This window comes from Mustelus asterias, chromosome 21 (assembly GCF_964213995.1).
Source record: "Mustelus asterias chromosome 21, sMusAst1.hap1.1, whole genome shotgun sequence".
NCBI classification, from domain to species: domain Eukaryota; kingdom Metazoa; phylum Chordata; class Chondrichthyes; order Carcharhiniformes; family Triakidae; genus Mustelus; species Mustelus asterias.
The window spans coordinates 53,105,738-53,131,686 of record NC_135821.1 but is presented as its reverse complement, the minus strand read 5'-3'; the positions used below and the strand labels follow the sequence as shown (position 1 = coordinate 53,131,686).

Here is a 25,949-nt window from a genome sequence, read left to right as displayed (position 1 = left end):
AAATGTATTGACTGCATCTTGATGTATGTATTTGTTGCTAACATCACTCTATGCTTGGAAGGCAATGAACTCCCCTGTGGGACCAGTTAAGTTCTGGTCCAGAAGTTAACTTGTGAAAAGCAGTCAAATTATGATACAACATCCTTCCTTTGAGAAAAAGGAGCTCCTCTTCAAACAGACCTAAAAGTGTTTTTAGTCTTGTATACAAGTCTCACGGGTGGCACAGTAGTTAGCACTGCTGCCCTAGGTGCCAGGGACCCAGGTTTGATTCCCAGCTTGGGTCACTGTCTGTGTGGAGTTTGCACGTTTTCCCCATGTCTGCGTGGAATTTCTCCAGCCGCTCTGGTTTCCTCCCACAGTCTGAAAGACGTGCTGGTTAGGTGTATTGGCCATGCTAAATTCTCCCTCGGTGTTCTCGAACAGGCGCCAGAGTGTAGCGACTAGGGGATTTTCCACAATAACTTCATTGCAGTGTTGATGTAAGCCTACTTGTGACACAAATAAATAAACTTGAAAATAAATAAACTTCACCTGAAATGGTTTATCGACCAGCAATAATAGAATTAAGCCAACAATGAGGAACCTCCTTTATGGCAGGGTGTCAGGGGAGACTCTGGAAACTGGAATTTTTCTTGAAGCAAAGAAGGTTAAGGATATATATTGGAGCTGTAGTAGGTTTTATAGCCCCATGTGTCCTGCTCCGCCATTCAATAAGATCATGGCTGAACTTCTAATTCATCTCCCTTTTTTCTGCCCCATCTCTATATTCCTTGATTCTTTTATTATCCAAAAAGCTACCTATCTAAAACTTACTCAATCGCTGTCTTTTCGCAACCCTGTTGGGTGGAATACCAAAAATTCACTATCCTCTGAATAAATTTATTTTGTCCTAAATGGCTAGACCCTAATCCTGAGATTATCACTCTTGGTTCTAGACACCCCAACCAGGGGAAATTACCTCTGCATCTAATCAGTCAAGACCTCTAAGAATATTCTGTTAGTTGGTCAATGGTGTGATTAAACCCACAACCATGGCCTTTTTCACACTATGTTCCATTCATCTGAGATAACTCTGAAAACTAAAAGAACGATTGAATAGAAATGTTCAAAATTAAGTGTTTAGACACAATAAAGCTGTTTCTGCTGGCAGAATGTTCAGCAACCGGGGCATGCAAATTTAAAATTTTCAAAATTTCTCGGATTGGATGAAGACAACTGATGTAGCAAACTATGATCTTGAATGCACTATTTGAAAGACTCAGTCATGACTTTCGGAGGGGAATGGGGTGCATATTTGAAAATTTTGTAGGTCTATGTCAAAAAGCCAAAGCAATTAGTTAGCGCTTTCAAAGAATTGACACAATGAGCTGAATGGGCTCCTTTCTATGTTATGTGATCCTACACTTGCTCATCAGGTGCACTGCTGAGAGACGTAGTGATGCTTGCCATAATACACATGCTATTTTTTAAAAAAAGCTCCCAGCCTCTACATCTGTTTTTGATAAAGCTGATGCTTGAGGTTACAGTTGCTGAATTTCCATTAAGGGAAAACATTTTGACTTTTGTTTACAGATTCCTTGAATAAAGCTTTGTGAGTCTCTCATAGCATGTCTTTGAGTTAACCCTGGGGATTATTCTCTATACTAATAAGATGCATATAGAATCATAGAATCCCTACAGTACAGAAGGAGGCCATTCAGCCCATTGAGTCTGCATTAACTAGAATTCCACCCAGGCCCTATTCCCATAACCCCACATATTTATCCTGCTAATCCCCCTGTCACTAGGGTCAATTTAGCATGGCCAATCAATCTAACCCGCACATCTTTGGACTGTGGGAGGAAACCAGAGGAAACCCACGCAGACATGGGGAGAACATGCAAGCTCCACACAGTCACCCAAGGCCGGATTTGAACCCAGGTCCCTGGCACTGAGGCAACAGTGCCAATCACTGTGCCGCCATGCCACATGTCCTTGAGCTGCAGCTAAATGTCTTATAAACCTCTCTGCTGATTCATTTCTGATCTTGGCTCTTGCAACACATATATTAAAAAAAAGTAAGAAACTAACCAAAGTAAATGTGGATCTCCTTAAAGGCAAGGGCGGGAGAAATTACATGGCTCTCAACTCCATGAGCCCCAATCTTGCATGGTACCCTACCAGGTGCTTTTAGAAAATCCTTATAGACTACATTCATTGGCTCCCCTTCAACTATCCTGCAGTTACGCATAAAAGAATCAAATAGATCTGGCAAACAGTTTCCCTTTCATAAGAGTGCTGACTCTGCTTAATATGATTTTTCAACTGTCCCGTTACCACATCCTTTTAAAGATGCCAGACTAAGTGAAATTACAGTGGGGCGTAACAGCATTGGGTTAGCTATTGTTAGCATTGCTAACAATGCATTTAATGCATTGGCATTAAACACACAGATTTTGTGTTTAATGTCTAAAGAGAGTGAATAACTAAATGTTGCTAATATGTTTTTTTAAAAAGTACTGGAGAAATTAAAGGAAAGAAAAGTTGACAAACCTTCTGAACCTGATGACCTAAGTGTTCAGGTTGTAAGAGATGGCTGCAGAAATACTAGATACGTTAGTTTTAATCTTCCAAAATTCTCTAGACAGCAAATATAGGCCTTCCAAACAAGTAAGAGGGAGAGAGAAAATGGGAAACTATAGACCACTTAGTCCGGCATCTTAAAAAGGATGTGGTAATGGGACAGTTGAAAAATCATATTAGATTCCAGATTAGGCATTATTGTCTTAGGATTGATATTAAAAGCTTTTCACTGATGGTGTCAAGTATCTTTGGAATCCTCTACCCCGAGGACTGGGGATGTTCAGTCGTTGATTATATTCAAGCCTGAGATTGATAGATTATTTTGACACTTAATGAATTGAGGGAAATGGAGATAGAATGGGAAAGTTGATTTTGAGGTCAAAGATTGGTCATACTATTGAGCAATGGAGCAGATTTTAAAAGTATGATCTGCTGATAATTTTCTTTTGGATCCACAGTTATTAGTGATAATTAAACCAGTGATGATTTGAATTTTCTTGTGCTGATGAGTGAGAAAAGTGGCAGTAGTAGTGTGGAAATACATCAGGACAGTAAATATACTTTTGCAAAGTTTGTTTTCTTTGTGATCTCCTTTGACTTTATAGTTTCAAGAGACTTGAGCTCCACAAGCCAACTTGGACTTTGTCCGATAATGTAGGGAGAACCAAGAGGCTAAGAGAAATAGATTTTCAATTCACATAGGTAGTATATAGGACTCTGGCCACAGCTGTGTATTGGTTAACTGCATAATTGTTTGCTGATGCAGAAAGTGCAGGAGAGCTGCAAAAAAGCATTTGAGTTGATTCCATAAGTTAAAGCAATTGGGTGTTGAGTCAATTGATAATGGTTAGAGCCGCAGTCATTTAAACTTGACCAGTAGATTTACAGTTTGATCAGTGCTGTTTGTTATTATCTTTGATTTTGAAACTTTTTCTCTTATCATGAAAGATGATACTGTTGAAGTTGTCCATAGTAAGTGAATATTAAGCAGTCTGACAGAAACAGTTTGGAAGTTGAAAACTATCCCTTAATCAAATGGCTGTTACATAAATTCTGCATCCTCTGGAGGCATTGTCTGTACTCTTCTGTCTTTGTGCCTTCCAGTATATTTGTTTTCATTGATTTAAAACTTTAACATTGCTTGTATTAGCTACTGGTAAGCTACATTTGTAGTTCACAAGCTTGTTTTATTAATCATTAACATTGCAGAATTCTTTGCCAGTTGTCAGAAGATAAATCTCCCCTGTTTAGGGGAATGGGACACTGGAATTTTGTTTCCGAACCTTGCATTGCTTTGCCCCTGTGATCCAAAATAATGAAGATGGCCATGTGGGGTTGCAGTTACAGTGTGCAGGAATAGACAGTTGCATTTAACTGAAGTCTGTCAAAAGGACTGCATCCTCTGGGTTTTTTAAATTCGTGATTGGATTTGGGTACTTTATCCCATGGTTGGGGGAGGGTAATTCATTTGAAGAATGAGGACTATTTCCCAAAAGCTAGTAATCCACCCTTGTTACCCAGGATTTGCTATAAAATTATTGGACATTTTAAGCCAAATTGGATTTGTTTGCAGAGATCCATGAGCTTTATGTTATCAATTCATTTGCAGGGTTAGTATATTCACTTGGAAGCGTTTAGGGTAGTTTATATTTAAGACGTAAGCTTTTTTGGAAAACGAATTAAATCCAATCACAATCCTGCTTAAATTTAGCTAATTTTTTCCCATTTTTTTGCACAGATTCTACTTTCCTCTGGGAAGCAACTAGAAATATGCTCAAAACCTTGCACCATATAAGGATTTTGGGAATGGATATCCTGTTAGCACGATGTTCAGTTTAATGCCTGTGGACTTGGTTTCAAGCATAATTTAAGTTTGCTTACCTGCCTCATTATGGCATTCCAAAAATAAGTAAGGGAGCAATTTGTGCCCATTCCTGTTGGAAATCATGATAAGTTAACTTCTACAGATATTTGACTATACCCACAATTCTGGGTACTATAAAGACTGGTCTAAGCTTCTTGATCCCACATCTTTGGACATGGGTTTCTGAGTGGGAATAGTGCAAAGAAACAGAAGTAATCGTTGATTGTCGGTCTTTAACAGGTTTCTTTTCACCTTCCCAACCCCTGTGCATTTATTTCAGAATAAGACTGTCGCTACCCCAAACCAAGGGGTGTGGGACATGAGAGGCAAACAGTTCTATGCTGGCATTGAAATCAAAGTCTGGGCAGTTGCCTGCTTTGCACCACAGAAACAGTGCCGGGAGGAAGTTTTAAAGTAAGCAGCTTGTCCCTTTTTTAAAATCTATAGTTTATTTGCTTCTATGTTTGTCGGAGAGCACTGGTTCCAATTATTGAGCTGGAAAATTTCTCATTAATCTAGGTTAACTTTTTTTCAATCCAAGGTTTTCTGTATTTTTTAGTTTGCATAATTGGATTAAACAATTGAAAATACACTCCTGATTATTGTCCTTTTTTATTGTTATTTTTTAAATGATAAATGTTGTATCTTTGAAATGCTTGTGAACTTGTGCCAGATATTTGAGGGCAAAAGCATCACATTGAAACTGGTTGGTTGAAATTCAGTCACCAAGTGCTGTGTAGAGGTGGGAATGGATTTGTTTGATCAATGCCACTTTAACATGTATAAGTACAGATGTGGAGCACCAAATAAAAACTTTAATTATGTTCCTTGCTTTTTGCTTTTCTCTTCAGAAATTTTACTGACCAGCTGCGTAAGATTTCAAAAGACGCAGGAATGCCTATTCAGGGGCAGCCATGTTTCTGTAAATATGCACAAGGTGCCGACAGTGTAGAACCCATGTTTAAACACTTGAAGATGACTTATGTTGGTCTGCAGTTGATTGTGGTCATCCTGCCTGGAAAAACTCCTGTATATGGTATGTGAAATATGAATGTATGTTTTTGTTTGCAATGTATCTTTCCAAAGCTTGTACCGAGGGTGTACTCTGGATGTCAATGAGGACTAAATAAGGAAATTAACTATTTTAGCAGCTACAATGTAAATGTTGAAACCATCCATCAGTTCATATCAATGTTCAACTTTTCTGGATCTTTGGGTTCCTCTAAATGTGAAACATTTCAGTCTTGGTCATTTTTGTAGTGCACTTGTAAGAACTGTTTTGAGTTATCCAAAGTTTTAGTTGTGACACAGGTGTTGGAGATTTAAGTTCACATTTTGAAATTCTGCGTACTGAGTTTCCTAAGAAATGGACTTCTTCACAGAAGGGAAATCCATAGACTGGAGTACTTCAAATGCTGCATCTGTGCTTCCTGAAAGCCAGTTGAAGCAGTTTCAGCAAATTTCTCATGTTGACCCACCCTTTTGTACCAGCTATTATGGGAAGTGGGAACAAAAATGAGAATAATTTGAAATGTTACTGTCAAGAAATTTCATAATTTGAAATTCATAATTTGAGTATTTCTTTACAGGCTAAAGATCAAGTTAAATTAATCTTTTATTAATGGGCTAATTTTTTTCTCTTAGACCATTTGCTTCATAGAGGGCTAGTGATCTCTCTGAAATATCGCTGCTTGATTTTTCCATAACCCTGATTGGAAGGTTATCAAATTCTAACAAAATGCTTGGTAAAATGAAAAATCTGCTTTTACTTTTGTACAGTTGAATATTCTAATGTGAAAATTACTAGCAAAAATAGATTTGTTCTGATGAGCTGTTAAAACAATAATTTGGATTATATCTTTGAATATAATTTTCATAAATGTTCATGTCAGCAGGAGCAGAATTTAGATCTTTTCCTGTTTGGGAACCCATAGTAAGCATTTCCAAACTTGCTTTTCTGTTCTAGCTGAAGTGAAACGTGTGGGTGACACACTATTGGGAATGGCAACACAATGTGTTCAGGTGAAGAATGTAGTCAAAACATCACCACAGACATTATCAAATCTCTGCTTAAAGATCAATGCAAAACTCGGTGGCATCAATAACGTCCTTGTACCTCATCAACGGTGAGTAAATTCAAATTTTGCTCTTTTTTCCAATTGTCAATGCTTTAGGGCAGCGACTTATGGATGCCAACACAGCAGTTCTAAATCAAAAACGTGCCTTGAATGCCAATGAGGAGGGGAATCAACTATTTTATTTTCTCATTTATATTGGTTGAGCAAAGAATGGCGGACAATGGTGGCAGATTTTAAGCACACTCATTAGTCGTTACATGAAGTGTGCTGGCAGGTTATTCATCCCTAATTGCCCTTGAGAAAGTAGTGGGGTGAGCTACCGTTTTGAACCTCAAGTCCATGTGATCTAGGTACACCCACAGTATCATCTGAGCATCCCTAGATTTTAACCCAGCAAGAGGTAGGCCGGATTGGATTTGTCCTGCTTTTTGTCAACATGACATACCTTAGCAATTTTCCACTTTGGGGGTTGCGAGTGTTGTAGCTGTAGAGGAGTAGCTAGGTTAAGGCATATGAATTATAAAGTGGAAACAAGAAGTATGTTGATACATTCCTCAATCGTACGTTTCCATCTTCTGTCAGGGTCATTTGGTAGGCCAAGCAGAAACTTGAAGCATTTTTCACACTAAACACACATGACTTTCTCTCTTTTGCACAAACCTGATGTAGAACATCAGTAAAAAATGCATTAGTACAGAAAACACTTCCTCCCCTTGGAAATACAGATAACATTATTTGTACACCTGAAATCTACATACTCTAGTCGAGAGTAATTAAATGTAAAAGAAGTTTAAGTTAATGATGCAAAATTGTAATTCTGATTTTCTTTGCATCTTTTATCGCCTTCATCTTGGCTACCATGCTGGGGAAAAATACACTCGTGCTAAAATTTCCTACAGGTTATGAACACTGCAGTAAAAGCATACTTAATGCCAATATTAAAACCTAAAAGAAAGATAGTTTATAACTTCATCGTTGGATGCTATTTTCGGGGTGATCATCCTGCCTGCTATGTACTTGTAATGTACATGCATGATTATTGCAACTAGACATCACAACACTGGAGATTTAATGACTCAATTTAATTAGGGTAGAGAACATATTTATAATCTGTTAAACTTGAGGATTCACTTAAACTACAACTGTTCAGTAATCAGTTAAGTATTATAATGTTAAACGAGTATTGCATTTTAAATAGAGATTTTTGTTGTATGCAGGCCATCTGTGTTCCAGCAACCTGTTATCTTCTTGGGAGCTGATGTCACACACCCTCCAGCAGGAGACGGCAAAAAACCCTCCATTGCTGCTGTAAGTTGTTAAATACTGCATCAGAAAACTATTCCTGGCAATGTTGGAAAGTTGATTAACCTAAAAATGTGTTTCGGGTTACAAGAGTGCCAACAAAATATTGAAGTTAACTGGGCAGTGGTTGAAACATTTGATTTGAATTTAATACCCAGAGCAGAAGAGAAAAATCAACCAGAGCACTATCTGGTTGAAAAATGTGTTCCCATCATAAAACTTGGTTGTCAGTCAGGAGCGTTGTAACCATTAGGACTCCTATGAGAAATGACTGCATAGATGCCAATGCCCATTGCGTCATATTCATGTGACGAGAGTTAAGTAGTAAAGGGGGGGGGGGGAAACATTACATCTGTAGGTCAGGAGCATGCAAGAGTAAAATAACATGCCATACTTTGGGGAGGTTTTCAAACTTTATTAATGGGAAACAGTTATGTTACATGTATTCGACTACATATCTTGTATCTAAACATTCAAAGAAAGTCTCTCCCTCTCAGATGCCTCTGAAGCTGTGGCATTTGTGTAACCCACAAAAACTACAGTTAAATACTAAGATTTTAATTTGATTCCTTTTTTAGGTGGTAGGTAGTATGGATGGACATCCCAGCCGATACTGTGCAACAGTACGTGTGCAGACATCGAGACAAGAAACTTCTCAGGACCTCCAGTTCAGTCAAGAGGTGATCCAAGATTTGTCCAACATGGTGCGGGAGCTCCTAATTCAGTTTTACAAATCAACCCGCTTCAAGCCAACACGCATCATCTACTACAGAGGTGGAGTTTCTGAAGGACAAATGAAACAGGTTTGTGTGTGAGATTGGTGAGGTGCTTAGCGAATCATGGAATCATACAATAGGTTTGGGTAGAAGCTGGCCATTTGACACATTGAGCCTGGGCTAGTTCTCTGAAAGAGCACTCCATTTTGTTCCAATTCCTAGTTCTTTTCCAATATCTCTCCCTTTTTCTTCTCTTACATGCATATATCAAATTCCCATTTGAAAGGTACTATTGAATCCATATCCACCACCCTTCAGGTTGTGTATTCCAATTCCTTTAGAACTGAGGTGAAGAGGAATTTCTTCAGCCAGAGGGTGGTGAATCTATGGAATTCATTACCACAGAAAGCTGTGGAGGCCAGGTCATTGAGTGCATTTATGATGGGGTTAATAGGTTCTTGATTGATAAAGGGATCAAAAGTTATGGGGAAAAAGTGGGAGAATGGGGTTGAGAACCTTATCAGCTGTGATTGAATGGTGGAGCAGACTCAATGGGCTGACTGGCCTAATTCTTGTAATTCCTTTTCTCATCTCTGGCACTTTTGCCAGTCATCTCAACTCTCTGCCCTCTGGTTATTGACCTTTAGCTACTGGAAACAGTTGCTCTTTATTTACTCCATCTAAACTCTTTGTGGGTTTTAAATAAAGTACTCTTTGAAGTGGCTGTGTTATAATATAGAAAATGCGACAACCAGTTTTCACGTTGCTTTTGGATTCAGTACATCCTTTGTTTTCAGCCATTAATGTTAATTTTCTGAAACTTGACATTGAACTCCATCCTAATTTTTCAGTGTAAAGATTATATGATTGAGTTTTGATTACTATTAGGGATGAATCTTATCCCTTAATTTTCCTTCGCCAAGTGGCCCAGCTGCTTCAAGGCAGTTCTCTCCTGAGATTATGCAGATTCAGTTTTCAATTCGAGAGTTACTAGTTACTGATTTTGATCTTGCCATTGTTGAGGCACTGACTAGTGGCAGCCATCTCTCCCATAAATGGAAGTGGTCACATTTGTACTTAAGCCTCTCTGGATATTCGCAGTTATATTGAAGGATTGGAAGAAAATTATTTAGCCTGGAAAAAAATGGTCAATTTAAAAGGCTGTTGTACTTCAAACAATTATTTCCAGCCATTTTTTAGGATGGGAGTTGGAGGAATAAATGATTTGCTGAAAAATGTACAACAAAGAAATAATATTCACCTGAACTGGAAATATTCCTGCACCTTCACTCCTTGTGTTTTTTGTTCAAACCTGCATGTAGGTGGCCTGGCCTGAGCTTATTGCCATTCGGAAAGCCTGCATCAGCCTGGAGGAGGACTACAGACCTGGCATAACGTACCTCGTTGTTCAGAAACGACATCATACTCGACTTTTCTGTGCCGACAGAAGTGAAAGGGTAGGTGTCCTTGTTTACACATATGATGCTATACAGAATTATCCCTCTGGGTAAAAATGCACTGCAAGTTATGAAATTAAACCATGTGGTGCAGGAGTGTCCAGCGTGATCTCTGTCCCATAACCTCTCTTGGAATTCTATCACATCTGAAGAAAGCTAGGATAGAGCTCAAAAGCCATGATTCCAAGTTAAATAGTCTCAGTGCAACCAGTTAGACAAGATACTATAGTCTTCCACGCATCCTTACAATTGCCTTCAGGAGAGAAGGGAAGAAAATTGATTAGCAGAAAAACAAACAGCACTTGTTTTATTTTTCCATAAAAATTCGTAGTACACTTGTCATTGATCTATTGTAATTTTATGATATTTACTGAATAAATACCCATCCTAATATCTCCTCCTTTGACTTGGCATTCATTTTCTTTAATGAAGTATCTTAGAGGTTTCTTTTTAAGTTAAAGGTGCTATATAAATGTCTTTGGATATTCTTCTCTGGTGAAAACCAGTTGCAAAGAAGTCGTTTAAGAATGCTTTTCGTATAGAATGCTTTTTAAAAGGTGTTACAAAATTGCATTTTATTTGTAGTCCACTGCTATTAAGATGTTAAGCATTGTTTTGCCTGATCATTATCACCACTAGCACCCAGTTACAACCTCCTGACCCCACAGTCCCCTTGGAGGCAGCAATTACAATGCCATGATGTTTAATTAAGTAGTAGTACTGTAGTTTATGCAAGTGAAAAGACTACAAATAATTAAGAGCTCCTACAAATACAACCAGAACTCTTCCAGCAATGTGTAGTTATGGAGAGGACAAAATAATTATTTTTGATGGCTGTGGACATGATTGTAGCTTAATAAATACATGATATATGATTGCAATTAAACAGTAGGACTGACCTCTGCTATGGGCACTGAAACATGCAAGTTGGTCCTGCTAATTGTACAATTGCTTACCTACCTCCTACAAACAAAACCAAGCAAAACCTGGCTGTGATCTGTAATGTTCTACCTAAAAGGTGGTGAAAGCTGATTCAATAAATATTGAGAGATAGAATGAGGGGGTAACATACGTAGACTGGAATGTGGCACTGCTACAATAGGCTGGCTGCTTTCTGTGCTTCTGTTTCCGTGATTCTATGGATGATTTGGAACAGCAGTTGGGAATGCTGATGTTTGATCTCAAATGTGAATTTCCCCTTGAATAACACTTCTGTTAGCAACTCTAAGTTCTCTATAGGGTCCTTTAAGGTTTCCATCACTGCCTCGTTGAAGCTGCAATCCCAATTGCCCTATCGTGTTTCTAGCTTTCCCATCCAACATGCCAGCTGAAGGATACCCTTGCTAACCAGCTTCCCATCATGCTGACTGTACCCATTACTGTATTCTTGGACTGTTCTGGGGATCACTCATTGCCTCATTTTGCTTTTCTGTCCAAAATGTCACTACTTTTGTAAATAAGATCCTTACCACTCTTGATCTCTTTGTGGATGGTTACATTGACATCTTGGTTTTGAATGATTCGAAACATGGGTGTTGACACCTCCTTATTGGAACATCCTTTACCTGGTTATATTTTCTACCAGTTGCCGTGATGGTGGTGTGGCTGTTATCACCAATTCACAGCTTTCCAACTTTCTGCTGGCCTTTATCGTTGCTTTTTTTGTGATTTGTGTACTTGACACCAAATTTCTCTTACCAACAGTTCCAAATTTCTGCAGTTTGTCTTTCTTGGATTCAAAGTGGAGGATTCTGGCCTCTTCGTTTCCATCAGCCTCGCATCTTTAATTCCTTTGTTAAAATTCACCCCAGATCAAACTTTCGGTTATCCTCTCCTAACATCTCCTCCTTTGACTTGGCATTCATTTCCTCCAACACCTTTAATGAAGTATCTTAGAGGTTTCATTTTATGTTTAAAGGTGCTATATAAATCTCATTGGATATTTTTTCCTCTGGTATAAACCAGTTGCAAAGAAGTAGTTTGAATGTTTATCCTGCACTTCAGATGTATTCACCATTACAGATGTCAGAGCAGCCTTCACCCTTCGTCAACCCACAGAGGGCGACTAGCCCGGATGGGGTACCCGGACGAGCACTCAGATCCTGCGCATCCAGCTGGAGGGGTATTCGCAGACATATTCAGTCTCTCTTTACTACAACCTGAGGTCCCTACCTGCTTCAGGAAGACAACCATCATCCTGATACCAAAGAAAAGCCAAGCAGCGTGTCTTAATAACTATCGGCTGGTGGTTCTGACATCCATCATTATGAAATGCTTAGAAAGGTTAGTCATGGCACGAGTCAATTCTGGCATCCCAGATTGCCTGGATCCGCTGCAGTTCGCCCACCACCGCAACAGGTCCATGGCAGACGCCATCTCCCTGGCCCTTCCGTCAATCCTGGAACACCTAGATAACAAAGACACCTATGTCAGACTCCTATTTATTGGCTATCGCTCAGCCTTCAACACCATTATTCCTACGAAACTCATCTCCAAGCTCCGTGGCCTGGGCCTCGGCTCCTCCCTCTGCAACTGGATCCTAAACTTCCAAACCCACAGATCGCAATCAGTAATGTTAGGCAACAACACCTCTTCCACGATCATCCTCAACATCAGTGCCCTACGAGGCTGTAGCCTCAGCCCCTTACTATATTTCTTATACACCTATGACTGTGTGATCAAATTTCCCTCCAACTCAATTTTCAAGTTTGCTGATGGCACCATCGTAGTGAGTCGGATCTCAAACAATGATGAGACAGAGTACAGGAAAGAGATGGAGAATCTGGTGAACTGGTGCGACGACAATAATCTCTCCCTCAATGTCAACAAAATGAATGAGATTGTCATCGACTTCAGGAAGCGCAGTGGAGGACATGCCTCCAGTCTGAATCAATGAGGACAAAGTAGAAATGGTTGAGAGCTTCAAATTTTTAGGTGTCCAGATCATCAACAACCTGTCCTGGTCCCCCCCATGCTGACACTATAGTTAAGAAAGCCCACCAACGCCTCAGCTTTCACGGAAGGCTATAAAGAAACTATAAAGGTCGTGAACGAAGCCCAGTCTATCACGCAAACCAGCCTCCACCCGTTGACACTGTCTACACTTCCCGCTGTCTTGGAAAAGCAGCCAGCATAATTAAGGACCCCGCTCCCCCTGGAAATACTCTCTTCCACCTTCTTCCTTCCGGAAAAAGATACAAAAATCTGAGGACACATACCAACCGACTCAAGAACAGCTTCTTCCCTGCTGCCATCAGAGTTTTGAATGGACCTACTTCGCATTAAGTTGATCTTTCCCTACACCCTAGCTATGACTGTAACACTACATTCTGCACTCCCTCCTTTCCTTCTCTATGAACAGTATGCTTTGTCTGTATAGCACGCAAGAAATAATACTTTTCACTGTATATTAATACATGTGACAATAAATCAAATGAGGGTAGAAATTTTCATGTACTTGTTGGCTACATTGCTTCTACTCATCGGTCATGAGATTAAGCACACTGAAATCTTTCTGCTCTGATGGGCTAACTTGTTCAATTGTACTTGTGTGGTTTAAGATCCTCTTGGGTATTATTTTTGAATATGAAACAAGGTTCTTTGCAACAGAGGTTTCATCAGTAGATTTTAGCAATTTTGATGTAAATCTTTCATGTGAAAATCAATTTTTTTCTCGTCTCACACTCACTCGAAGCAGAAGATTGTGGGTTCAAATTCCACTCCAGACATTTCAGCACGTAATCTATGCAGACAAGAGTGCCGCACTAAGGGATTGCTGCATTGTCTGAAGTGCTGGCTTTGGAATGAGATGTGAAACAGAAGCCCCATCAGCACCGTCCTGTAGACCTAAAAATCTCATGGCACTTTGAAGAAGAGCAGGGCAGTGCCAAATCAATATTTATCCCTCAAAACAACATTTGCTGAAACAGATTATCTGAACCCTGCTGCATGTAGATTAGATCTGTAAGGTATCGTTGACGGTGCTATCGAGCAGCATTTACACTGCAATAACCTACTCGGATGCCCAGTTTGGGTTCCGTCAAGGCCACTCAGCTCCTGACCTCATTGCAGAGTTATGATCCTTGGCCGGATCCCCAAGTTGGTAGGATTCAGTTAACATTTTGTTTAAAGTAGACAAAGTTTGAGATTTAAGACATTTGCTCAGTGAAGAAAGCCATCAGATTCCACAGGTTTTTAAAAAAGCATAATAAACTTTACTATACTTGGTCAGAATCTATCTTGTACCTTATAGTAACCCTGAAGAGTATATGTGAATTAACAGGCAAACTGCAATTGAGCACACCACACTGCACAATAAATCAAATGGTGACCAAAACACACACCTTGGATTTCTCAACAATCCACCCAGACATCAGTAAAGCTGTGAGTCAGTCAATCCCACTGAAACTCTGTTCCTCAAGGGTTTCCGGTCTTCACCATCAAAGATCTTGCCTTGGAATTCTCTCCAAAGGTCACTCCAACTCGGATGGGTTCAACAACAGCCCACCTTGCAGGGTTTCAATCTCGTCTCCCGAGCTTCCGTCCTCTGGATTTCCGAGTCTACCCTCCAGCACCAACTGGCAAACATAATTTCAGCTCTTTGGCCGCACTGAGCAGAACACTACCACTCCGAAGGAGGACCTTTGCCCCAATGGCTCATAGCATGAAATCACCAACCTTCAGCAGCCTTCTTGGACTTTGGGGCTTCTCTTGAGCCCTTTACCAGACTATGATGTCATCGACAGTGGCCCACTTAGCAGGGTTTCAGTCTCGTGTCTCAAGGTTCTGTTCCCCTGAGTCCTGAGTGTATACTCAAATTACAGGCACAACTTCAGATTTTCAGCTGTACCAAGCAGAAGGCTACTGCACCTGTAGGGTAACTAAGACCACAAGACATAGGAGCAGAAGTAGGCCATTTGGCCCATTGAGACTGCTCCGCTATTCAATGAGATCGTGACTAATTTGATGTGACCCCTGCCTTATCCCCATATCCCTTGATTCCCTTACTGATTTTAAAAATCTGTCTATCTGAGCATTGAACATACTTAATGACCCAGCATCTACAGCCCTCTGAGGTAAAGAATTCCACAGATTTGCTGCCCTCTGAGAGAATAAAATTCCTTCTCACCTTGGTCTTAAATGGGCAACCCCATTATCTGAGATTATGCCCTCTGATCCTAGACTTGTGGCTTGTGCTACCAAATAAACCTGGTTGGACTTTAACCTGGTGTTGTGAGACTTCTTACTGTGCTTACCCCAGTCCAACACCGGCATCTCCATACCTAGACGCTCCCATTAGGGGAAACTAACCTCTCAGCTCTACCCTGTCAAGCCCCTGAGAATCCTATATGTCTTAAAAAGGTCACCTCTTATTCTTATAAACTCCAATAAGTACAGTTCCAACCTACTCAACTTCTGATAAGGTGGTCCCTCCATTTCCAGGAACAAACTCGTGAACCTTCTCAGGACTGCCTCCAATGCCGATATATCATAGAAAGAGTCACCAACCTTCGGCTGCCTTCGTCACTTAAATTCTGGTCCCCACCTCCCTTTTACTTTTTGTAACGTGTTTCTCTTTTTTTTTCATAAATGGGGCCCGTCTCTGTCCCATACCAGGGGCTTCTTTTAGGACCTCTCCCTATCCCATGGGACATTAGTCTGCCATGGAACTCTGACCCTAGTCTCCAGACCCAGGTTCTTGTGCTAGAACTGTGCATCTGCAGCCCACTCCTGATCTATGCATGTGCGGAAAGTACAAGGTCTGTCCAGTGTTGAAATTTCTGATCTCTGCTCCCCAGCAAGGGAAGTATAATTTTCATAATAGTCTTGATCCAAACATGAACAAGTTGAAGTTGAAAGGTGAGAGTAACTTTCCTTGATATCAAGGTAGCATTTGACTGAGTGTGGCAGCAAGGAGCACTCGGATCTGGGGGAAACTCTCCTCTGGTTGGAGTCGTACCAACTGTGGTTGTTGAAGGTCAGTCATCTAAGCCCCAGGACGTTGCTGCTGGAGTATCTCAGTGTAATATCCTAGACAACCATTAGCTGCTTCATCTATGACCTTCCTTCCATCATAAGGTCAAAAGTAGGGATGTTCACAGATGACTGCACAATGCTCACTTTTTAAGACTGCTCAAGTACTGAAGTTGTTCGTGTTCATGTACCGCAAGATGTAGACAATATTCAGACTTGGTGTATAAAGTGAACTGGACCAGCCATATAAATACTACAAGAGCAAGTCAAAGGTTGAGAATTCTGTGGCGAGCAGCTCGCCACCTGACTTCTCAAGACCTGTCCACCATCTACAAGGCAGAAGTGAGGAGTCTGATGAAATACTGTTCACTTGTCTGGGTGAGTGCAGCTCCAATAACAGTCAGGAAGCTTGACACTTTCTAGAACAAATGTTGCTTGATGGCATCCCATTCACCTTAAACATTCACTCCCTCCACTACTGGCAGTCAGCAATGTGCACCATCTACAAGGTGCAGTGCAGCAACTTGCCAAGACTGCTTCAACAGCACATTCCAACCTTGCAGACTCTTCCACCTAGAAGGACAAGGGCTACAGATGCATGGGACTACCACCACCTGCAGGGTGCCCTCCATGCCACACAACATCCTGACTTGCAACTATATTGCTGCGCTGTACTGTTGCTGAGTCGAAACCTACAGCATTGTGGGTATAGCTACACCACGTGGATTACAGCAGTTCAAGAAAGTGGTTCAGCACCACCTATTGGAGGGCAATTAGAGATGGTAGCCAGCAGTGCTCACATCCCGTGAAAGAGTATTTTTTTTTGTATTGCAGCAGTTACAAAACTTCAAAAGTACTTACAAAATGCTTTGGGATATCTTGTTGTAAAAGAAACTATAAATTTCAGTTACTTTTTTCAGTAACCCTGTTTGTGGTCATTTGTAGCTTTTTGTTTTTCTGTAACCTCTGTTATAATTCAGGTTATTATTCAATTGACAGGTGGGTAAAAGTGGCAATGTCCCTGCTGGCACCACTGTTGACAGCACCATCACCCATCCCTCCGAGTTTGATTTCTACCTTTGTAGTCATGCAGGAATTCAGGTACAGTAAATTCTGCCACCATCTTTTGATATTGTAAAATTGTTTGAAAATTCCTGGACTTTACTTTTCAATGGTTAGGCAGAGATGAGTGCAGCAATTCACTCTTTTTGTAAGCTTTCACTTGTGTGCTTCAGCAGTCTACTGCTCTGACTCTCTGAAAAATTAGTGAATCTTCTTTGACACGCGTGTTTCATTTTCAGACTCTACCGAGTGAGAATGTCAGGAATTTTCTCTGTCTCCATCGTCACAAATATTAATCTCATTTTGTTTGTATTCTCAGGGTACCAGCCGTCCTTCACACTACCACGTCTTGTGGGATGACAACTGTTTCTCAGCTGATGAATTGCAGCTCCTGACCTATCAGCTGTGTCACACTTATGTGCGGTGCACTCGTTCTGTCTCGATTCCTGCACCAGCATATTATGCCAGACTGGTTGCATTCAGAGCAAGATATCATCTTGTGGACAAAGATCATGACAGGTAAAATAGTGGCCTAGTGAAAAATTGATTTCTCCATTTTTGATACAACTTCACTTAATTAACCCAGTTGCTGGTTGTATTTTTCTGGCATCCATGTATGTAGAGTTAAATTAACCATTTGGATATTAACTGGAGTTCAATTTTTGACCTTTGGTTTAGAGTTCAAAATTTTGAGTTATAAGATGTTACAGACAGTGCAAAGTATATGATGAAAAAGGTAATCAAATTTGGCCCCTCTCCTGCGTACCACCTTCCTGAATGAAAAAGAACATTGGAGTAAGGAAAATTGAAAGAACATTGTGCCTTTTAAAAGTAATTGCCACTATAGTTCTTATTGAGGCTGTTCCCTTTTTTATTTTGGGGTCATTGGAGGTTTGTGCCACCAGTTCCTGAAGCACAGGTTTTGTTCAGCCTTGGCAATCCCAAAAATTGCTTTAGTAATTTTCTTTAGGTATGTTGCCAACTGTGTAAGAAACGACTTTAAAAATCATTGACACCAATATGCAAGGGCTTTAAGAAGTCATATACTTGTATGGTTTCAAATCATTGATTACTTAATTTTTTGTTTTGAATTTTGTTGTGGCATGATGGGCATTTGCAGTTTCTTCACTTATCATGTGTGTACCTTTTAGCTTGAAAATAAGCTGGGGCTGGGTATTTTCCAATAGGTAAAATCTGCTAACACATAATAGCAGCCAGGTCAGGGGTATAACATCAGATGGTGATGGGCCCCTGACCTAATTTTACTGCAGACCCAAGTGAAAGTGAAAAACAGCCCGGGTGCCTGAAATGGCATTTCTGCCCAGGTGCAAATACTGCACTAAATAGAACAGAATTCACCAAACTCCCCTTTTGATTATCAAACAAACTTTGTTCTCCATTGTAGACAAGGAAGGAACCACATTCTCCTTCGTGGTTGCTGTTGAGGGTTTTTTCAGCTTAAAAAGAAAATCTCCAATTTTGGGTGATTCTTGAGTATTGAACTTGTTAACTGCCACAAGTTAACTATATGAGCCACAATTGAAAAGCACAGCATTCAGTCATGTTTATTTTATGTTTGATATTTCTTTTTTCATCTGAAGAATGAAAAAAAAAGTATTTGGTTGCTGTGACATTAGACCGATATTGGTTGATTGAGTCTTTAGAAATTACTTAATGTTGTAGTAGCAGTAAGATGATTGGAACCCTTTAATGAGGATTATACATTAAAAGCTAAATGTTTCACTTTGAAGAACTAGTTCTGAAATAGAGAACATTAATGTATTGCCCAACATGTGCATGATACACCCATACTGGATCAAAACTCTAAAACATTTTTGATGCAACGTATATTTAAAATTAATTCTTTAATCTTTACAGTGCTGAAGGAAGCCACATTTCTGGACAGAGTAATGGACGGGATCCACTGGCACTTGCCAAGGCTGTACAAGTCCACCATGATACTCAGCATACAATGTATTTTGCATAAAACCTGAAGTTTCCAGCGATTTTGCAGCATACTGTGCCGTTCTAAAACGTCCTTACTTAGTGCTAATTTTTTTAAACAAACTCTTGAGGGCCAAGCTGGTTTCAGACCGCAGTCTACCAGCGAATAGGATGCAACGCACTGAATGACTCATTTGCTCATAAGGATTTAAATGCACAGAGAAATGAGCCATTGTTCTTCAAAGTCTATCAGAAGCACTATACAAGGACAATACTGGTGGCTTTTTCCACTGTACTGATTTTATATTTTTTACCTCAAGGCACCAAGGCCGAACATCCTAAGGAAAATATGCATGAATGACTTTGGGTGTTACTACATTCAGTAGCAAGTTTTGATATTGTGTGTTTTCTTTCTCTGTTTATACGAGGTAATACTGTTGTAAAACTCCCATCTATTTTTAATCTTTTACAAACAGACTGATGTGGGTATGCGAGTGTGAAAATGAACATTAGGGATACTTTATAGATAGTTTTGAGTATGTCTATTGTGCAAAAGTTTCAAAGGGAACTCTTGAAATTTATACAGCTGTAAAGGGGCAAGTGTTTCCAAACTATACAAGTACAGGCAAACCCTATTATTATGCACTCAGATAATGTCAAAAGAGTTATTGACTTGGCAAGGTTTGTACTCCTCATGACTTCGTAGCTTCAGAGAGATTGAAGTTGGTTAAAAATACTAGAGTTTTATGCTAGGAATTAAAGGGAGGTTTAACTGTATATAAGCATAAAGTGAACCATTTTAACGAATTATGATTCCAAAGTCGAAAAGCAGAATACTGCAGATGTTGGAAATCTGAAATGACAACAGGAAATGCTGAAAGTACTTAGCAGGTCAGGCAGTGTCTGTGGTAAGAGAACAGAGTTGACATTTCAAGTTGATAACCTTTCATCAGAACTAGGTAAAGCTAACAATTTTTTTCCCCCCAGTTTTGATACAAGAGCCGGAATTCTCCAGCTGTTCACGGCCCACCGTCGCTGCCAATGAGAATGGAGAATTTGGCACTCTGCCATGTGAACGGCTGAAGAATCCCGCCCAAGGTCATTGACCTGAAACATTAACCCTGTTTCTCCCAAAGATGCTGCCGGGCCTGCTGAATATCTCCAACATTTCATGTTTTTATTGTATGCTTTCAAAATGTTTTGCTGTGAACATTTGCAAATATCCTGAGATGTGTGAGATGCCTAACTCTAGGTTTGTTTGCACTGATAATGGGTGCGCTACTGTTATCTTTTTGGTGATCTGACCATTCTATTCCTTTTGTAGTAAGGCCAGCTGGACTGTCCATCCCCAGTTAGTTCACCCATCTGTGCTACACCAACAACAACGTATTTCCTACGATTGGCTATTTTGATTAATCTGCCGGTCAAAGATTGGAGGTTTTGTAAATCTTAGATTGTCAATTCAAGTTATTAGTTTGACATCTTTTTGCCATGACAATCCTAATTTATAGTATGGCAATCTACCCAAGCTGCCACTGATAAATTCCATCCCTGGTACTAGAGAGTGAATTTCAATTTTTTTTAAAGGCATTTTGCACTAAAAGTTTTAATGTGATTTTTACCGTAAAATCTTAATCCATAGTTGAAAGAGGTAGAAATGTCATATGGAAAAAAAAATCCTCAAATTAGACTTGCATATAACAAAAGTAAAACTGTAATTAGCAAAAGACTCAGTAGAACTGCATACGTTATGTGGAGTGTACTGTACTTGGATATTTTGAAAAAAGCGTTCTTGAACTTTATATGCAGAATTATAAATTGTAATTGTCAGGTCTTATTTTTTTGTTTGTCAATTTCAGAATCTTTTAAGTACCTATTTTTGCTGCATTTGAGTTTCCAGTACAGTAGCCTTCAGGTGCCTACTTGATAGGTTATGGAAGCAGAAAAGTTGCAGAAACTGTTATGGTGCTTGAAAAATACTTGACTGTATTTACTTTGGGGCTTCTGCCAGCTGGACTGTCCAAGATCACTTTATAGTTTGGGTAAGAAAGATACAACTTGCTATACTGGGAAGGAGGCTGAGACATTGGGTATAATACTATGGTACAAATTGGATCCTTTTGTGAGAGACATCACGATTCATAATCAGGCCGTAATTTTGTTTTATTTTAAGTTGTGCATACTTTGTGTTCCTTATTGTGTTTGAAACTTTCTTGTGCAATATGTTCAAAAGTAGGACAAGCAAACTGTAAAGGAGGAGAAGTCACTGGAATGTGTGGATGATGAAACACGGCCTTCCTTTTATATCCTGTCGTCCAATTCAGAAGAGTCTTGGCAGAAAAACTGATTCATAATGTGATTCTGCATCCTGGTTTTAGACTACAATTTTACATGGCTTGTGAACCTTTTTTAAAAATGGGGATAAGCAGCACATCAGTATTCCAGCTGAGCAACAAAACTTTGTATTTTTTAAACCAGCTAATAAGGGAATCAAAGAAATCCAAAGCAAAATCCTGTTTAAATTAAATGTTAAAAGTTTTATTGAACATTTGAGACTGAGAAGCATCAGCTTGTGATTGCTTTCATGCTGTCAACCTTTCCCTCCCCATAAAGCAATTACTTTGTTTGCTTGCACCTTAAAAAGATTTCTGTCAAAAAGTCAATTTTCCACAATACATTTTGACATTCCATAGATGAAAGTAGTGCTAAGGAGGTTTTTAATATAGAAAAATATTTCCATCAGACTATCTCCAGTATAACTATTGACTGCTTTCAAACAAATGGCCACAAATACCTTTTTCAAGGTTTTCGGCTGTTACACAGATGTTAGCTTTCAGGATAACAGCCAAGATTGTCCATTGCGTGAGGACTATAAATACCTTGTACTCTCCTATCCACTGCCCCACACAAGAAAAGACTAACAGCAGTAATAAAAAGGAAAAGGTCCAGAAGACAACAAACCACAATATAAGGGCAAGGCACCACACGGGGCAACACGGGGAGGTGAGCCAAATGAAAAGAGGCAGAGCAAGAAAGAAATGGGGACATGTCCTCTCTCTGTCCGACCCCACAAACAATACCAAAAGAAGACTCGTGTCCTTGACAATTGAAATGATTCATTATAACTTGGTGACTGACCTGTGTTTCATTACCATGCATGCCTGGCATTGCATTTAATCTTTATCTTGGCATTTGCAAATTAGCATGGGTTGTTTCTTTTAAAGCTGATCTTAGTGACGGCTAACATTGAGGGTTTATTTTTTTTAATGCTCTAAATCAGGTAGCTGATATCTTTATGGTCAGCTTTACATTATAATTTTCACTTTGAATGTGATGTTGCTCACGAAATTGCTGCTGTATTTAAAAAGAAAACCACAGGATTACTGTGGTTATGTGACCCTGGCAATAAATGGATCAGTAAAGAGACCAATTCATTTTTGGGGGATGGGATTGAAATAGGGTTTCTATCTCTTATTTACTTTTTTAAAAACGTGCGCCTTTTTATGAATTGTGGTGTTTTTAAACTTGCCTGGGCTTGAGTAATGATATCTACAACATTTTCAAAGGTCCACCCTTTTAAATGACAACTAATTTTACCATTTGAAATAAGACTTCTGTCTCGAGCACACTTTGCAATCTTATTGCAATGAACTTTACCAGCAGAACTGATAGCTTCATACTTTTCAGTCACCTACATTTTGTAGCCAATTCACCTAGCCAGCATTATAGTATTTCTTAACTGAGGCACATAGGATTACTGGTACCTGTACCTCCAGACTAAATTGCTTCAACTAGATGGTGCCAAAGGTGCTTGAAAGAAGAGGCTGTTAATAATTTTTATGGACAATATTTTTATGGATAAGTTTTCAAAGTTCTTGTTTAAAACATTGCTGTTCAGATCCCCGAAAACAATGGATAGTCTTTAGATCTTGGAGTATACAAACCCTTCAGTGAGAGGCACGCCTTATACAGGGTGTATTTTATATTTTCTTTAATGAGTTTTATTAATTGTAATAGAAATGTATATTTGTGGAATATTGGATTCATACTCTCGAATGCAAATGCTTTTGCAAATGTAAGATTATATAATGCAGACAGCTTGGACTTTGCATTACAATATTCTGTTTCTATTAATTTTTGAATAAGCTATATGACTATATCAATTTGAAATTGTCATTGTTCTGAGATTTATCTAAAGAGTAGCTGGGTCAGTAGAGGTTTCATTATTCGTGGTGGGGACTAACTGCAATTTATTTTCATCTTATTTGTATGAATGTGACAAATGTGATTTAGAGTTAGGGGGTGGGGCATTTTCAAATAGCTATTTTCCAAGTGTGAATGACATTTGTGAGCAGAATTTGAATAACTGAATACAGTAATGCACATTTTGGAACAAATTTCAGGGATACAAAATCAATTTCATTTTATGCTGAGGGAAAATTGCAGTTGTTTATTTATGCCCAGAACTACTAGAAAATGTGTCCTCTGAGGTTGTAACTCCTAATATTATGGGTAAACTATCTGTCACTTTATTTATTATGGCATCTCCCACCAGCTAAATTTACTGTAACTGAAGCAAATTGGATATGTTTCCACCTCAATGAAATAATTACCTCATTGAACATGGGAGTGAAAACATTGTATGCACTCACTCTTAGCCTGAAAGCATAAGTGCTTGCATAGGAATTAATGCTGAGAGTTTAATATATGCAGTACTGCAAAGAACGGGAGAATAGTTTCAAGTTCAAAGAAACCCAGTTGATTTGAAACTGCTTGCAGCAGGGATTTCTGGGATGGTATGTCACTTTATTGATCCATTATGTACTGAAACTCCAAGCCTGATCATGAAACTTGAGCGTGTTTTGAATGATGTTGTTAAAGCTAACTAGAGAAATACTTGTTGAGGTGATGTACTAATTTATAGTCTTGCATATGAACAAAATTTCATGGTTCTAGAAGCCAACAGAAATAGGTAAGACATTTGCAATGACTTTGCACCTAATGGCCATTGAATGAAAGAATTTCACCACACAGAAGGACACCATTCAACCCATCACGCCTGCACAGGTTCTCGGAACTATTCATTTAGTCCCATTCTTCTGCACTTTGTCCCCATACCTTTTTTTTCCTCTTTCTATTTTTTTTCTCTAAAGCCATTACTGATTCCACCACTTACTGGTACAGCCTTTCATGTATTGACAGCCCTCTGCACTTCTGTAATCTAAAGAAACTCCTAACCTCACCATTTTGTAATGTTTACACCCTTACTGATTCACCAGCTCTGGCTATTGGTCAGATTTTGTCTGTTCAATGATGTGTTACCATGACCATTGTCACATTTATTCCATTCTGCTTGAAGCTTACCATGTGCCCTCATTTTTCAGAATTCTCCTTATCTGTCTTCTCCCCACCTCTAGAAGTGTTTGTTTTTATTTATAACCGAGAAGGACGACATGTTTAGTGGATTTCATCATGGTAGCCGTAGCTTACTGATAGCTACTGTAACATGTATTTTGTAACTTTCCTCTGCCTTGGCAATTGAGTGTTGCATCTGGTTTGCACATGAACTGACAAAAAATACATTTCAAATGCTGTTAATACCAGAATTATGATTTGGATGAATGACTGAAGTGCACTATTTTGAAAGCTACTCTGCTGTCCAAAGATTTGAATAAATGTAACCAATGTCCTGCAATTTTAGGAGTATTTTTAAGTAAATTATTGATGTATCATTACGAATCAAAAATCCATTTCTTCAAAATTGCAGGTCGTTCATCATCCACGGGATGATTTATTTTACAAACAAAAACTTTGGTTCTTTTCTATTACCACCACCCCTGCACCTCCCCAATAAAAAACACAAGTCTGTAACTATCGGTCTACCTTTTGTGCTTTGCATTTTGATTAACCCTCCGCCAGACTTTTATTGTCCACGGGCTTTCATTCTGTGCTGAAACTTGCTAACTTAATCTGTCCAAAACCGTCTGTCTGAACTGTGCATTATAAATTTAGAAAAAACACCATTTAGCTTGTCTTGCTCCCATTTTTCTCCAGAAAGGCGACAGCATAGGCTCGAGTATGCTTCCATAAATGCAATGTTCCTCGAGTAACTCGCCTAAATGTATATTTTTAACTAGAACCCCCAATGGTGTCGCAGATTATTTCATCCATCTGGAGAGATGAAAACCAGGCCCCACTATGTCCAGATGTGCATCTTCCCAAAGGGATCACCAGTCGGGAATTTGGTGGGAACATTGGGTAGTGTTTCTTTTCTTTCAAACTGTGATCATTCTGCAGCTAATACGGCACAGAATCGGGATCATACCTGGAGCCTTCATGGTCTGCATGGGTTATTACCACACCAGGTAGTAGACCTAATGACTCACCATGGTAGGTGTTCCCCTAATATTAACCAGCAAGCAATATTCAGGTCATAATTTTGTATGAATTTAGAGATAATGGTGTGGAACTATTAAATTTGGTCCTGGTTTTTATATTGCCGTTTTGCAAACTTTGTCTTATTGGTATAAATCTCTAATTGCGAAAAGTGCTGCTGATCGCTAAGTCACGAGTGGACATTATGATAAATTGGCTATAATGGTTTTTAATAAATTGTCCAGAGAGAGTGCCACTCAGCAATAATCACTTTTTTTTCCTCTTTCCTGAATCAGCTCTTTGTCTTAGAACAGTACTGGATATCTAATCTGATGCACTGCCATTTATTGTAGGTGTTTATGTTCATTACCAGTTTAAATCTGATTAATGCATGTTTAGGATGCACATTCATCCAAATCAGAATGCAGTTTGCTCATTCCTAATGCTAAATGCTGTCACTTTCTTATTCATTACTTCAACTGGTTTATTGGTAATTAGGTTTATTTTTCTTGGGGATGCAAGAAAGAGGAATTGGATACTGGCATTTGTAAGTAGCAGTACTGTAAATTAGCCTGGTAATCCATGGTATTAAGGCTCCAGCCCTTGCTGTACAAAA

At 39.2% G+C, this 25,949-nt stretch overlaps 1 protein-coding gene across 2 annotated transcripts in view; it reads left to right on the top strand.

Moving 5' to 3' along the window:
• ago4 (argonaute RISC component 4) overlaps positions 1–21,596 on the top strand; it is a 68,798-nt gene extending 47,202 nt beyond the window's left edge. For both annotated transcript variants that reach the window (XM_078237899.1, XM_078237898.1), the window contains exons 11-19: positions 4,707–4,840; positions 5,278–5,462; positions 6,393–6,552; positions 7,722–7,812; positions 8,385–8,609; positions 9,845–9,979; positions 16,952–17,053; positions 17,334–17,533; positions 18,893–21,596. In XM_078237899.1, the coding sequence (XP_078094025.1) occupies positions 4,707–4,840; positions 5,278–5,462; positions 6,393–6,552; positions 7,722–7,812; positions 8,385–8,609; positions 9,845–9,979; positions 16,952–17,053; positions 17,334–17,533; positions 18,893–19,001 (1,341 nt within the window). In that variant the 3' untranslated portion in view covers positions 19,002–21,596. The remainder of the gene's footprint in view (positions 1–4,706; positions 4,841–5,277; positions 5,463–6,392; positions 6,553–7,721; positions 7,813–8,384; positions 8,610–9,844; positions 9,980–16,951; positions 17,054–17,333; positions 17,534–18,892) is intronic.
• Positions 21,597–25,949: the final 4,353 nt, after the last annotated feature.